This window comes from Musca autumnalis, unplaced genomic scaffold (genome assembly GCF_047663935.1).
Source record: "Musca autumnalis isolate F117 unplaced genomic scaffold, ASM4766393v1 scaffold_5, whole genome shotgun sequence".
In the NCBI taxonomy this organism is placed as follows: domain Eukaryota; kingdom Metazoa; phylum Arthropoda; class Insecta; order Diptera; family Muscidae; genus Musca; species Musca autumnalis.
This window is the reverse complement of record NW_027412088.1, coordinates 202,781,691-202,797,422: the sequence shown is the minus strand read 5'-3', so window position 1 is coordinate 202,797,422 and position 15,732 is coordinate 202,781,691. Positions and strand designations below refer to the sequence as shown.

The 15,732-nt window shown below is 39.4% G+C and overlaps 1 protein-coding gene across 2 annotated transcripts in view; it reads right to left on the bottom strand.

Annotated features, from left to right (window-relative positions):
* The window catches only part of LOC141405495 (DNA fragmentation factor subunit alpha-like), a 121,226-nt gene that overhangs the window by 10,798 nt on the left and 94,696 nt on the right, over nt 1-15,732 (bottom strand). Inside the window, exon 3 of one of the 2 annotated variants that reach the window (XM_073989887.1) lies at nt 2,884-3,110. In XM_073989887.1, the coding sequence (XP_073845988.1) occupies nt 2,884-3,110 (227 nt within the window). The remainder of the gene's footprint in view (nt 1-2,883; nt 3,111-15,732) is intronic. The other variant, XM_073989889.1, reaches the window with a different exon arrangement.

Sequence of the window (15,732 nt, the reverse complement as noted above, 5' to 3'; positions counted from 1 at the left end):
AATACCCCCTATGCTTGAATATAAAAAATTAACTCCAATCTTTACCATTGTATGTCTTTGAAATTTAACTGCATTATGCGTTATGTCCAATCTTAATTATTTTATGTCTTTGTAATAAAGGTGGTTTCTACTCTACAGGGGCGATTTTCATTCACTAGTAAATGAGCATTGACGACATCAATATAATGGGCATGGGGACATATTTAGTCCCAAGTAGATGCCGAAAGAAATATTTTCCAACTAATTCGGTTGTCCAGGAACAGAAGCCAGTTATTATTATCTAAAAATGGAATTATTTAGAACATCTATAGTACACAGATATCAACGGATGACATCTACTTTAATGTAGGTATTAAGATCTGGCATCTAATGTACACTAAATGTCAATAACTGGTACCAAATGCACATTAGATGTCAATCCAAAATATTTTTTAACCAATTTTGTTTACCAGCCGACCTCTCTTCCGTAGTAATCGGCTAATGGATAGATATTTATGACATCTACTACGCAGTAAGCATCAACTGATGATATTTACTATATATGTAGTGGAGGTTAAGAAGTGACATCTACACTTCAATATTTGCACTACTTGAAATCTACTGGACAGTAGAGGTAAACAAGAAACCAATTACTGTACAATAGACATAAACCAATGAAATTTGCTGGACAGTAAGAGTTTACATATGGTATCTACCGCAGAATAGTTGTACCCATTGCTCAGTAGATGTGAATAGATGGCATCAACAAGACGTCAAGTGTGATATACTCTCTTGAAAAAGGTCATTGAGACAACATTAATTCCCCTATAGATACTAAAAGAAATATTTTTAGCCAATTCGGACTATCAGCAGTAATCTACTCCCTAGATTTGTTTAGTTTTTTTTTTTTCTCGGCTAATAGAGATATTTTTGACATCAACTGCGGCCTAGTTGAGACATCTACACCTCAATATTTGTCATTAGATGATATGTACAGTAAACGTCAACTATTGAAATTTTATGCACAGTAGGAGCTTAAGTATGGCATCTACAGCAAAAAAGATAAGATCACGGGTACCCATTGCACAATAGATGACATCTAAAGCACACTAGAAGACATTAACTGCACAGTAGATGCTAATAGGTGTAACCTACACCGCAATACTTGTCAGCACATATCATTTACGGCACAGTTGATATCAGCCGATGCGACTTACAATAAAATAGATGAGAACAGAGGACATTTACTTCACAGTAGGTGACCTCTACATCATAATAGATGTCATCAGAATACATTTAGGGTACAGTAGATGTCAACTAGTGACATCTAAATTACTATGGATGGTCACAAAATGCCAAAGACATAGAACTGTAAAGATTGGACATAGTGCATAATGCAGTTCAATTTTACTATTAAACCATAGATGGTGTCTGTGGATAACAGACAACTAACAGAACACGACGGCAACAAAAACAAGTATAACATAAATTCATGTCATTATATGGTAAAATAAAATTATGTTAGACCCCCCAGGGCCATCTGCCGATGTATAATAGCAATGGAAATTTCCCATCTTGTTATGTTATATATCTTTGAAACGGCATCTACTACACGGTAGATGGCAGCAGATTTCACCGATTGTACGGTAGATGTCAGCAGATGTGACATACAATAAAATCGATGTGAACATAAGGCATCTCCTATGCTGTAGATGGCGTCTACCGGTCACAAGATGTAAGAAAATGTAGTTAACGCACAACATATAGGCGTCTAATTTCTTGTAGATGGCAGTCGATTACACTTACTTCGCAGTATATGGTAAAAGATGGCTTCTAATGCACGACATTTGCTGCAAAGTATTTGACAATTTTTGATCTCTAACAGATGTCAATATTTGTCTTGCACTGTAGGTGCCAAAATGTCCTGTCTACTCTGCGGTACTATCATCATACTGACCTCCAAATAGCACGACACTGGTAACAGAAGTCATGTTTTAAGTCGGAGGAAGTCGTCTATTTTTTTATAAAACACAGTCCACCTATTCCTCAGTGGATGTCCACAAATTTACCTGCTTCCCTCCCGTTAATACGCAAATTAGTCACCTACTTTGTGGCAACTGATAATCTTTTTGACAAAATTCATTAATGCCAACTTGCCTTGTTTTAATTTAATGAAAGTTTATTGCCGGCTATAAGTTTCGCTAGGGATTTGATGTTGCAGAAAAAAAACCGTCTGATGTTGTAAACAATGAGCCGTGGCAATTTATTTTGCGAATTAAGCAAATTTAAACTTGCCAGCGACAATGGCGGTATAGGCGACACATAACACACACATTAATGGCATCAAAAGGATTATTAAATATTCCTTTTGGTCCTTTGGAACCTCATAAATGTTTTAACAAAAAAAGTAGAAAAGAAAACATAAAAATCCATGCAAAAAAAAAGCATTCGAAAAATACAACGGCTTAAAAACTTGTTAAATGTTTTATTTCAATTGCCGCCATGCCAGTGGCCGGCCGGGGATAAAGTGGTTTTTAAAAGGATGAAAAAGGGAAAAGTAGTGACATTCATTTTGTTTTCATGGCATTTAAACGGAAATGAAAAATCATATGGAGGGAAGGAAGTTGTTCTCGCTCATTGATTTGTAAATTTTGTAAATCGATTGCCAAAAAATAATAATTTATGAATTTTTCATAGCGGATTTAATTACTTTTTTCTCTAATGCAAAAGGTCAGGGTAAATATTGGCAAATGGTTATTAAAATGTTAAATGTAAATATTTAATTTGAAACACATGCAAAAAAACAAGGTAAAGTGTTGAAATAAACGTAACAAATAGAGACATAGATGTGTCAGGTATACAAATTGGGGATATAACCACCACATCTGGGCCTCTCCCCCTAACCTGCCTGAATCCTTTAGCTGCTCCATAAAATCTTTGCCCGTAATATCCACCAAGGAGTTGGGATCCATATTCGAGAGGGAATCCAAATCAGGATCACTCATTACGGAGACATTGCAAAGATTGTTTTGTAGCTGGCCCACCAACTGTTTAATGCGTGCCGTTTTCTCTGCCTTATCAGCGGCATCGGTTTGATCATGCGGCGTGGTAATGGTGACATAGTGAGAGGGCTGAAAAACAAAGAGAAAAGAATAAATTAAACATAAGCTACTGATAAGGCAGCAATATTGATTGGGGATAGTGGAGCGTATACTTGTTGTCAACACTAATACGCCCCCATCTTTGTGTACCAAATTCTAATATTATTGGAACTTTAAAGCGAAAAAACCAAATTCTTCCACATGTTATTAAGGAATCTGAGCTGAGATTTCTTCACACTCTATATTGTTTCCCCATCCCAGAAACTCTGGCCTCCATAGTGACCAATCATTGTTATCCTTGTCAAAGGATTTCTGTTACTTCATAAATAAAATATGATTTTATTCCAACTTCTAGAGAATCCTTGACATTTTCAAATAAACTAAAAAAATAAATCTTCTTTCTCTTGAATATCCGTAACAATTTCCATTGAAGCAGTCAAAGTAATTCCAATAAATTTTGCAATTTATTTGCAAACTATTGCCTATCAAACTTTTTTATGGTTAAATTTACTCAAGCATAACCCTGCAATAGCCAATGCAAATACCTTTGCCGTTCAGACTAATAAATTGAATTTCCCAAAAGCTCTCTCTCCCTCGTTGTTACCCAAAAGAAACCAAACGGAAGGTAACAAAATTCGATAGGTACTGCAATGCTGTCATGGCTGTTCCAAACACAAAAACTTGACGTGACTGGATACATTTTCATACTAGACACACACGTGCTCACATCCAAACACTTATCACAAAATTGTCACATTCCGTTGTCCCCCTCAACAAAAAAGCCGGTTAATGTCATTGCCAGTGCTAGCCACACTTCAAAAGGCAAGTGATATGGTGTCCAACAGCTTTAGCAGGTTCTGTGTGTGTGTGTGTGTGTGCATGTCTTTAACCCACTTAAAGCCACTGGTCGTTTAAACGCCAGCAAAAAATGTGCACAAAAATGCAGGTAAAAAACAGTTAGATACGTGTTTTATCGCGGGGTTTTTGTATTTTCTAATTATTTACTCATATGTCTGTCCTTCCCCGTTCATAAATTGACATTTGACCTGCGTAGTTTTTCGCGGTTCGGTCACAAAAATAACCCTTTTCGTGAAGTGATTTTTTGATTTTCTTACAATGGTAAAAAACACATAATTAGATAAGTTACACTTATACAACGCAAAGATTATTTAGAAAAGATGTGAAAGTATTATTCTAAAAACATAAATTGTGAATACAAAGCAAGAATTCGTCTGTATTACACTGCAAAGTTAGCTGTCCGTTTAAACGGACAGTGGCAAAATCCACTACCGTAAATTTGTATGGGAAATTGATGTTTTTTACAATTACGGATAAAGTAAACATGCCGTTCTTTAGGGCGTACGATGGAAAATATTTTATAAAATGAAGAAGATAGAGAATATCTTTAAAAATATAAAACAGTTGGCTTTGTGCGTACGACTAAAAATGAAGTTTACTTTATACATATTTGTAAAAAACGCCAATTTCCCATACAAATTTACGGTAGTGGATTTTGCCACTGTCCGTTTTAACGGACACCCGATTCCGGAAAAACTATAAGTTTTAAGAAAAAAAGTTACTTATTAAAAAATGCTTAAAAATAAAAATAAAACTGAATTCAATAAGAAAATTTAAAATTTTCCAAAAAAATTTTTTCTGGCGCTAAGTGGGTTAAGGACGCTTATGTGTGTGTGCTTGTTTCTCCTTTTAAAGTATGTGTTTGTATACACTCAAATGACAGCTATTGATGGTTACAATCTGACACTCATCTCAGGTGATGTTGGTCGGCTTAAGCCTTCAAAATCCCCCCAGCATCTGTGGAATGACCAACCAATATTCACACCACCACAATGCCAGCACTGCACTTTATGCTTGTGACAATCCATCGTTACATTCTCTTACATATATACAAGCTCATGCATAGGAAAATATCTATGAAGATGATATTCGTGGACAGTGGTTTGAAGCCAAACAATACGCCCCTCATATTTTAACAGACTATAAAGTAAACGACACCTCCTTCTGCAGAGTAGATAACCCTTTGGATCGTCTACTGTAGAGTAGATGGCCCATTGGGTCGTCTACTGTTGAGTCGATGGCCCATTGGATCGTCTACTGTAGAGTAGATGGCCCATTGGGTCGTCTACTGTAGAGTAGATGGCCCATTGGGTTGTCTACTGTAGAGTCGATGGCCCATTGGGTCGTCTACTGTAAAGTAGATGGCCCATTGGGTCTACTGTAGAGTAGATGTCCCATTGGGTCGTCTACTGTTGAGTCGATGGCCCATTGGGTCGTCTACTGTAGAGTAGATGGTACATTGGGTCGTCTACTGTAGAGTAGATGGCCCATTGTGTCGTCCAATGTAGAGTAGATGGCCCATTGGCTCGTCTACAGTAGAGTAGATGGCCCATTGGCTCGTCTACAGTAGAGTAGATGGCCCATTGGGTCGATGGCCCAATGGCTCGTCTACTGTAGAGTAGATGGCCCCTTAGGTCGTCTACTGTAGAGTATATAGCCCCTTGGGTCGTCTACTGTAACGTAGATGGCCCCTTGGGTCGTCTATTGTAGAGTAGATGGCCCCTTGGGTCGTCTTTTGTAGAGTAGATGGCCCCTTGGGTCGTCTACTGTAGAGTAGGTGGCCCCTTGTGTCATCTACTGTAGAGTAGATGGCCCCTTAGGTCGTCTACTGTAGAGTAGATAGCCCCTTGGGTCGTCTACTGTAGAGTAGATGGCCCCTTGGGTCGTCTACTGTAGAGTAGATGGCCCCTTGGGTCGTCTACTGTAGAGTAGATGGCCCCTTGGGTCGACTACTGTAGAGTAGATGGTCCAAAGGGCCCTCAACGGTAGAGTAGATGGCCTCTTGGGTCGTCTACTGTAGAGTAGAAGGCCCATTGGATGGTCTCCTGTAAAATAGATAGCCCCTTGTGTAATGTATTGTAGCGTATATGGCTCCTTGGGTCGCCTACTGTAGAATAAATGATCCCTGGGCATTCTACTGCGGAGCAGATAAAGCATAGGGAATTCTACTGTAGAGTAGGTGGCCCCATGGGTCGTCCACTGTAGAGTAGATGGCTGCATGGGTCGTCTACTGTATAGTAGATGGCCCCTTGGGTCGTCTACTGTTGAGTAGATGGGCACTTGGGTCGGCTACTGTAGAGTAGATGACCCGTTTGGTCGTCCACTGTGGAGTAGATGGCCCCTTGGGTCGTCTACTGTAGAGTAGATGGCCCCTTGGGTCGTTTAATGTAGGGAAAATTACCCCTAGAGTCGTCTACTGTAGAGAAGATGGCCTCTTGGGTCGTCTACGGTAGAGTATATGGCCCATAGGGTCGTCTACGGTAGAGTATATGGCCCATAGGGTTGTCTACGGTAAAGTACATGGTCCATAGGGTCGTCTACGGTAGAGTATATGGTTCATAGGGCCGTCAACGGTAGAGTAGATGGCCCATAGGATCGTCTACTGTAGAGCAGATTGCCCACAGGGGCGTCTACGGTAGAGTAGATGGCCATAGGGTCGTCTACGGTAGAGTAGATGACCCGTCTACGGTAGTGTAAATGACCCATAGGGTCGTCTACGGTAGAGTAGATGGCCCATAGGGTCGTCTACGTTAGAGTAGATGGCACATAGGGTCGTCTACATTAGAGTTGATGTCCCCTTGGGTCGACTACTGTAGAGTATATGGCCCCTTGGGTCGACTACAGTAAAGTATATGGCCCCTTGTGTCGTCTTGGGTCGTCTACTGTAGAGTAGGTGGCCCAAACGGTCGTCTGCTTTAGATTAGGTGGCCCCTTGGGTCGTCTACTGTAGAGTAGATGGCCCCTTGGGTCGTCTACTGTAGAGTAGATGGCCCCTTGGGTCGTCTACTGTAGAGTAGATGGCCCCTTGGGTCGTCTACTGTAGAGTAGATGGCCCCTTGGGTCGTCTACTGTAGAGTAGATGGCCCCTTGGGTCGTCTACTGTAGAGTAGATGGCCCCTTGGGTCGTCTACTGTAGAGTAGATGGCCCCTTGGGTCGTCTACTGTAGAGTAGATGGCCCAAAGGGTCGTCTATTGTAGAGTTGATGGCCCAAAGGGTCGTCTACTATAGAGTAGATGGCCCAAAGGGTCGTCTACTATAGAGTAGATAGCCCAAAGGGTCGTCTACTGTAGAGTAGATGGCCCAAAGGGTCGTCTACTTTAGGGTAGATGGCCAAAAGGGTCGTCTACTTTAGGGTATATGGCCCAAAGGGTCGTCTACTGTAGAGTAGATGGCCCAAAGGGTCGTCTACTGTAGAGTAGATGGCCCTGAGGGTCGTCTATTGTAGGGTAGATGGCCCAAAGGGTCGTCTACTTTAGGGTAGATGGCCCAAAGGGTCGTCTACTTTAGGGTAGATAGTCCAAATGGTCGTCTACTGTAGAGTAGTTGGCACAGAGGGTCGTCTACTATAGAACAAATGGGTCCTTCCCCTCGTCTACGTTAGAGTCGATGGCCCCTTGGCTCGTCTACAGTAGTGTAAGTGGGCCCTTGTGTCCTCTGCTGTTGAGTTTATGGTCACTTGTGACTCCTACTGTTTTCCCTCTAAATCACTGTCTTCACCAATTTCCCTTAACTCTATAAAAGACATTCTTTCTACTCTCTGTTGGCATGCATTTAATCGCACTCAACTTACAGAAAAAAATGAGAATACGTGTCCTTTTTTATTGCCGAATTTAACAACAAAAGCAAAAACAGCAGCAAAAATAACGACAATCCATCAGCATTCTCTTGGGTATGAACTTTAGCTTTTTGCTCATGGATTATCCTGTCTATGAAATATTGATGAATTATTGTTGTTGCTGTTGTCATTTGGTTTGGGGATTGGGGGATTGGTATTCGTTCGGCTCTACATAACGTCAAAGAGATTAAAGTGGTGGTGGTAGGATAGGGGGGAATGATTTCATATTTACTAAAAGGATACAAATTAACAGTATCCTTTAACTAATAAAAAATTCCATCAGACTGAACAAAACAAAAGCGAAGGGAAAAAAGAAAATTCTAAAGATTTTTAATTTGTATTAGAGGCAACATGTTGTGAATTCACTAAGTTTTTGTTATTGTTGAGTTTTCTAACACACTTTTCTAGCTGAAGAATTTTGTGGGAGATGCCAAAGCAAGCAGTGGCATGTGAAGCTGTATGTGTGTAAGTTTGTGATGTGTTTGTACTTTATAATCGCTTTCTTAACTCAAATTCTATGACATTCAAGTGTTTTTGAACCATCTAACTACCGCACAATAACAATATAACGAACACACACTCGTACATAATAAGGAACACACCCACATACACACATAAACCTACTCAATGTCATCAAGCAACAAATTTAAATGCTTCAGACATGTTCAACAACCTCTGATACTTGTCAAAAGAAAGGCTCACACACCGAAAGAAGACGACGGACAACGACAACAACAACGATAAAAGTATGAACGAGAGCACGAGATGAATGGCATTATATAAAGAAAAAGAAAGTTATGGAGCAGAAGAGGGCAGCGAGGTCAAATTTGGGGACGCCTTGTTGTTGTTGTTGCTGGTGTGTGTTAACAACAAAAACTTAATAGTATTAGTTTCGTTTATATTATTTCGACATGTTGTTGAGCACACACAACAAATAACAACAAAAAATAGCGACAAACCAACTACAACAACCACAATATCACCACCATACTTAACGACAAGCTATGACATTTGGAGCAACATTTGCAAGCTTTAACAACAACGCCGTCATCATCATCATCGTCGTCTTTAACGCCACAGTCATCCTCATCATCATCGTCATTTGGCTACGAAATTTAATGTCATGGAGCGCAAACAAAAAGGAAGACATATTTCAGTTGTTGTTGTTGATATATGTATATAAGTATCTCAGATCTAACCTTCACATTTAAAGTCATAGCCTTTGATGATGACACTGCACGTGAAAACCTCACAAAAAACCCAAACTTTTATTTATAGCAAAACCATGAAGAAGATGAGAAGGAGATCTATCACCAACCACCACCGCCTTTAACTAAATGCCAAAGATGCTGATGAAGATGCTCTGCGTTAAAATTTGTGAATATTGGATTTTAGTGGCTTTATAAGGATTAATATGATATTCCTTTGTAGCGGATAAAGTTAAAAGTTCACCTCAAGCAATTATGCAAAATGTTCTATGGGAAGCCACAGTACGAAGTCTGACGTAGATTTTTTTGTGGTAAAAATTAGACCTCATCCTCATCAAAGGGATGTTCGCCAACAGATGGCATTGTTCTTCCCGTGCAATCGCGCAACATGGTTTGAGCCGCCAAGTCGAAAATCCTGTAAAAACGCAAGAAGACGCGTCCACAGTGGGTGACTTGCTGGTCTACGTCTGACCACAGGAGGCGCGGTAGCAGCATATATTGTTAGCCCTTTATGGGCATTAAGATCGGGACCAGCAAGATCTTAACTATGGCAAGTCTAATATTTCAGACCATGAGTAAGTGGCGCGAAACCTTACAGAAATTACTTCTAGGGTAATACTGAACGTACCCCCGTTCTACTAAAACCAAGGAAGATTTGAAGTCGCTTTCAGTCACGAAGGTGAATGTAAAGGTCCAGGGTTACCCTGGTTTATACGGGTCATGTCCGAAACAAAGTTTATCACATCCCCGGCACCCATGGGCCCATGCGGATCATAAACCGCTGATCTCGGCACTGAATTCGAAAACTGAAAGAAGTTCAAGACAGGCTAGACATCTTGAATTTATATCACAATTTACCAGTGATGTTCGGTATGTAAAAGGAGAGTCAAATTTAGTTGCGGATACGCTTTCCAGGTTTATTTGAAATTGAAGCAATTGCAAATAGCGAATAACGAACTAAACGAAATTTTGCTTGATAGGACTATGCATCTTAATATGAAATCCATCGATATAGATTTTTGGAATATACATTTGGGGTGTGAAACATCGATGCAGAAATTCCTATAGGCAGGTTCAAACATATCCATATTGACATTGTTGGCCCGTTTCCCCATCTCACGGTCATCAATATATACTAACTGTTATTGACTGGCATACACGTTGGCCGGAAGCCTACCCTTTAAGGTATCTATTGTCCGCAACAGTTGCGAAGACAGTTTGTAATAATTATGTAAGCCGTTTTTGAGTACCAATAAGAAAAACTAGTGATCCGGGAGCGCAATTCACGTCTAAATTTTGTTCCGCATTTAATAGGAAGTCATAGAACACAAACTACGGCGTATCATCCACAAGCTAATGGTATGGTAGAAAGGTTCCATAGGCCCATACGAAGGCCCACATAGGATTATTAAAATGAATAAGAAATATTTCATAATAGAAATGAACGGACAAGCTAGAACTATTTCATTTCAATAGATCGGGTCAAATCAGCATTCGTGGAAGCGCCCGATTCTGAGAAAATGTGCTTGAATAAAAAAGAAAGAAACCGTGTAACATTTAATTTATTAAATATAGGTTCTCCTGGAGGGGAGTATTGTAGGAACAAAATACAAACATTTGAACGGCTTAAGTCTCGTTTAAGGGCACCTCTCGGATCGGGCTGAAATTTTCACCATAGGTAGTCCTTGGGACCCTGATAACAACTATATATATATTTTCTGGGGGAAGTCCATACTTCCCGTGATATGGGTCTTGACATTTCGGGAAAGTCCACTTTAACATTACATTATTTATGGGCACCTCTCGGCTCGGGCTGAAATTTTCACCATAGGTAGTCCTTGGGACCCTGATCACAACTGTATATATATATTTCCCGGGGGAGGTCCATTCTTCCCGAAATATGGGTCTTGAAATTTTACTATTTTTACTTGGGCAATATGGGTATCATTTTAAAGCTCGTGGTGAGTACTTTTCTTTGCAATTACGACTTTTGCTTCTGATTACAACAATATATAGCTTTTTCGGGAGGAGTCCATACATCTCGAGATATGGGTCTTGAGATTTTACTATTTTTACTTGGGCAATATGGGTATCATTTTAAAGCTCGTGGTGAGTACTTTTGATTGCGTTTACGACTTTTGCTCCTGCCCATAGGAGAAAGTCTTAAATCCCTGCCGAAGGCCGGCTACTTAAAGAAAACTTATAATTTTGGAAAAACTTTTGTTCGCGTAGGCCACTTTTGCTCCTGTCCATAGGAGAAAGTCTTAAATCTCGGCCGAAGGCCGGCTACTTAAAGAAAACTTATAATTTTGGAAAAAAACTTTTGTTCGCGTAGCCCACTAAATAAAAATTATAAATTATCAAATTAAATTACTGTTTCAAATTATTAACGGCATTAGGAAGCAATATTCATGAGCTTGAGATGACCCCTACGGTCGTATACTGTAAAATGGATGGTCACTTTGCTCGCCTGTGAAGTAAATGGTCTCTTCTTTCGTATACGTAGACAATGACGTATACGAAACAAGAGACATTTACTCCACAGAAGACGAACCAAGTGACCATCTACTTTATATTATACGACCGTAGAAGCAACCTACTGTAAAGTAGACGACCCAACTGAACAGCAGACGATTCTAGGTGGCATTTACTATACAATACACGACACATGGGCCAATATCCTTCACAGTAGAAGAAACTAGTGACCATCTACTTCACAATATAGGACCCAAGTGGCCATGTGATCTACAATAGACCACCAGAGGATCCATCTAATCTACAGTAGACCACCTGAGGACCCATCTACTCTATAGTAGACGACCCAAGGCGCAATCTTCTTTACATTAGACTACCAAAAGGTCCAACTACTCTACAGTATGGGCCATCTACCCTATAACAGACGATCCTATGGGTCATCTACTCTGCAGTAGACCCCCCAAAGGGGCTATATACTCTACTGTAAACGACCTTAAGGACCATCTACTCTACAGCGACCAATCTTAAGGGCCATCTAATATGCCATAGACTACAATGATCAAGTTCTAAAGGGTCACCCCAATCCAAATGGCGTCATATACTCTACAATATACAACCCATCTACTGCACTGAAGGACAAATCTACTCGATATTAGACTTCTATCAATAGTCGAAGGATTAAGGGTTATATAATTGGTAGCAGACGGCCTAACGGGCAATCTACTCTACAGTAGACGTACCTACGGGCCGTCTACTCTGCAGTAGACAACCCACGGGGACATCTACTCTGGAGTTGACAACCCACGGTAACGTCTATTCTACAGTAAACGACCCTATGGGTCATCTACTATGCAGTAGACGACCCTATGGGCCATCTAGTCTGCAGTAGACAACCCTATGGGCCATCTACTCTACAGTATACGGTCCTATGGCCATCTACTCTGCAGTAGACGATCCTATGTGTTTCAGACAATTTGGAGTCGATTTAGCTATGTCCGTCCGTCTGTCTGGCTGGCTGGTGCGCACGATAACTCTCGAACGGATGAGCCGATTTGATCCAAAGTTTGGATTTCGTAATATTTTGTCCAAACTTAGTTTAAGTTCGAAGATGGGCCATATCGGCCCACTCCTTCAGGTACCTCCCCGACAAAAGTTCGAAAATGTTCGGAAAATATGTGCGCACGATAACTCTTGAAGAGGGCAACCGATTTGGTCCATACTTTCCATATCCTAAAACTTCTACCAGTCATAGATGGGGTTCCAATATGGACTCAATCGGTCCACTCCTTCGGGTACCTCCCACACAAAATTTCGGATAAGTTCAGATTAGGACCTGCTCTCGAATCGATTTGGTTTTTATTGCAACAACTTGTATTCACTGTCTGCCATACGACGGTACAAGTCACATCAGGGGCAAGTCCATACTTCCTGAGAAAATAACCTAAAAGATGCAAAAAGCCCCTATGACACCATGTGTAGTGGTTGGAGCGGAAGATAACTCTCGAACGGATCTGCCGATTCGGTCCAAAATTTGGCTTTCGTAATAGTTTGTCCAAACTTAGTTTAAGTTCGAAGATGGCCTATATCGGCCCACTCCTTCAGGTACCTGTCCCACCTCCCCCACAAAAGTTCAAAAATATTCGGAAAAATTGTGCGCACGATAACTCTTGAAGGGAGTGACCGATGTAATGTGCAGAGTCATCCTAATATATCTACCATTTGTCTACTTCTTCTGGAACCTCACACACAAAATTTCGGATAATTTCATTTTAAGACCTGCTCTAGAATCACTTTAATTTTTGTTGAAGCATTTGCATTCGCTACCTCCATTACGACGGTAAAAGTTTTTTCAGGGCAAGTCCAAAACAGCCCAAAAAGTGTGAAAAACCCCTATGTCACCATATGTGGCGGTCGGATAGCACGATAACTCTCGAACTGTTCAACCGTTTTGGTCTAACATTTGATCTTCGTCATATTAAATCCAAACTTAGTTTCATGGGGCAATACCGGTCCACAACTTCCGGAACTTCTACCCAATATTTAAAAAAATTTCACTAAAACGCTAGGACGATATCACTTGAATGGTGCAACCAATTTGGTCCAAACTTTGGATATCCTAATATTTTGTCAAAATTTAGTTTAACTTCTAAAATGGTCCATTTCGGTCCTCCCTAAGGGTATCTCCCCACAAAAGTTCAACATTTGTGTCTAAGTGCAGTTAACTCCTAATCCACATTTTTGTCGGCAAGTTCAAATGTTCAAAAAGGGCGACAAAATTCTGAAGAGACCCTAAATACATTCGATCTGCCCGTAGATGAAAGTTTCACTTCACATTGGCTGAGGGTATATATCTGTCTGCAAAGCCAACTGACACTTTTTTACTTGTTCAGATATAATTCGTATAATTTCAGTTGTAATTTGTTACACTTCATTTGCAAGTCGAGAATTGTATTCGTAATTTTCGAATTACAATTAAATTTTTTCGAATTATGTACATCTGAAAATGGTGTAGTAAATTGGCTAAAATTTGGCTATCGGTATTCCCTAGTGTAAGAAAACTTTCTTGCAAAAAATTTTTGAATTGGTTCCACGTTTGGCAGGGTCCTCATATAATGGTACCGCCCGATTTTCGAAATTTTGAATGTTTTATATAAATTATTAATTCGAAATGACCGAAAAGGCACTTAATCTTTCCTGGAGGTAGGCCTTTGATGTTGTCCCCATAAATCGGAACCGTCCAATATTCGGTATTTTTAGGGTTCTAACCGTAATAATCAATCAAAATGACTTAATTTTCCAAATTTTACATTGAGGACCACATTGTGACGTATCCTTCATATAACTGAACCGCACAATGTCTCTTCTATATATTTAAAAGCTGAAGAGTATCACCTGCACATCTGTAAAAATGACAAAAACACCATGAAAGGTACCCTTAGTATTTTGGGAGCAAGTTCCAAAGTTACGGAAAGTTGCAGCTGATATTTTGAAAATATAATCTTAAGACATCTACCGTTCTTTAAAAAAAAAATTCGTTAAATTTAATTATGCTGAAAAAAATTACATTACAAAAGTCCTTCAGTGAACACACGTATTCAATAATGAATTTCAAAAATTAACAAACACAAAACTGCATGAAAATTAAGTTAATACATTGTTTTTCAATATTTGAATTAAGTTTGGTCAATATATATTTAATTTAGTTTGATATGAATATTTTACTTTCACGTATCTTTTGCACTGAATTCACCTTGAAATCCAACCTGTTAAAATTTCTCCTTTTTGTTGCTAATCTCAAAGATTACAGTAAGAAGTAATCCATAACAAATTAATTTTAGGAAAATTTAACATGTTAGGAGTAGATATGGACACATTTGGTACCAAAAATTGGACTTTCATTTTTTTAATGTTGGCCACTGGCAGCGACCACTGTGCAAGGGGGGTCTACTCTAGGGTAAATTGGCCGAGTCGATAAAAGGCCATAGCGAATATATTTATGATGCCGTCCGGGTCTTCTAACTATTGAGTCTGCTGTGTATAGAAGACCACAGTGCCTTCTGTGCTCGTATATAGAAGAGAACATAATTTTTAGTTTATAGAAGACCACAGGGTCTTCTCTCTGTAGAAGAAAATATTTAAAAGATATTCTCTCCATCATTACCATGACTAGTGGACTTAAGTATCCCATGATATATTACTCATAAATGTTTGTTCCCACTCTTGGAATTATATTTACAATTCATTACAATATTCACAATTGCTAAAATGTTAAAATCATTTCTTTTTTCATTTTTTTTATTTTTTTATTTCGACGATTTTGGATTCTCCAAAACAATCGTATAAAATTTCCAACCACACAAACAGTTTTCTGTTTACTTATCTGCTCTTCTTTAATTTCAAACAAACATAACCTTTAAACTTGAGTATTACAAATTTTTAGATTAATAATTGGACCACTAGTACATCAATTACTTGGCGCTATGCCACCGGCCGGCTTTTGGTCACAAAAAAGAGATAAGCGAGATTCTATTAATATAACAACAAAAATAAATCGATTTTCATGTCTACGCAATGTTTCAATGTTTTCTTTATTTCATAGTCTGATACAACAGAAGAAACTCTTATCAAGCGTTGTCCCCCTAAACTTCATGCACAGCATAGCAGACAAAGTAGCCCAGCATAAATGACAAATGCGTTTGGGGTTCTACCATACAAAAGCATCGCTTATATGCTCGCTCTCTCTCCCGAAAAGTGTTTATTTCGATGTTATGCTCG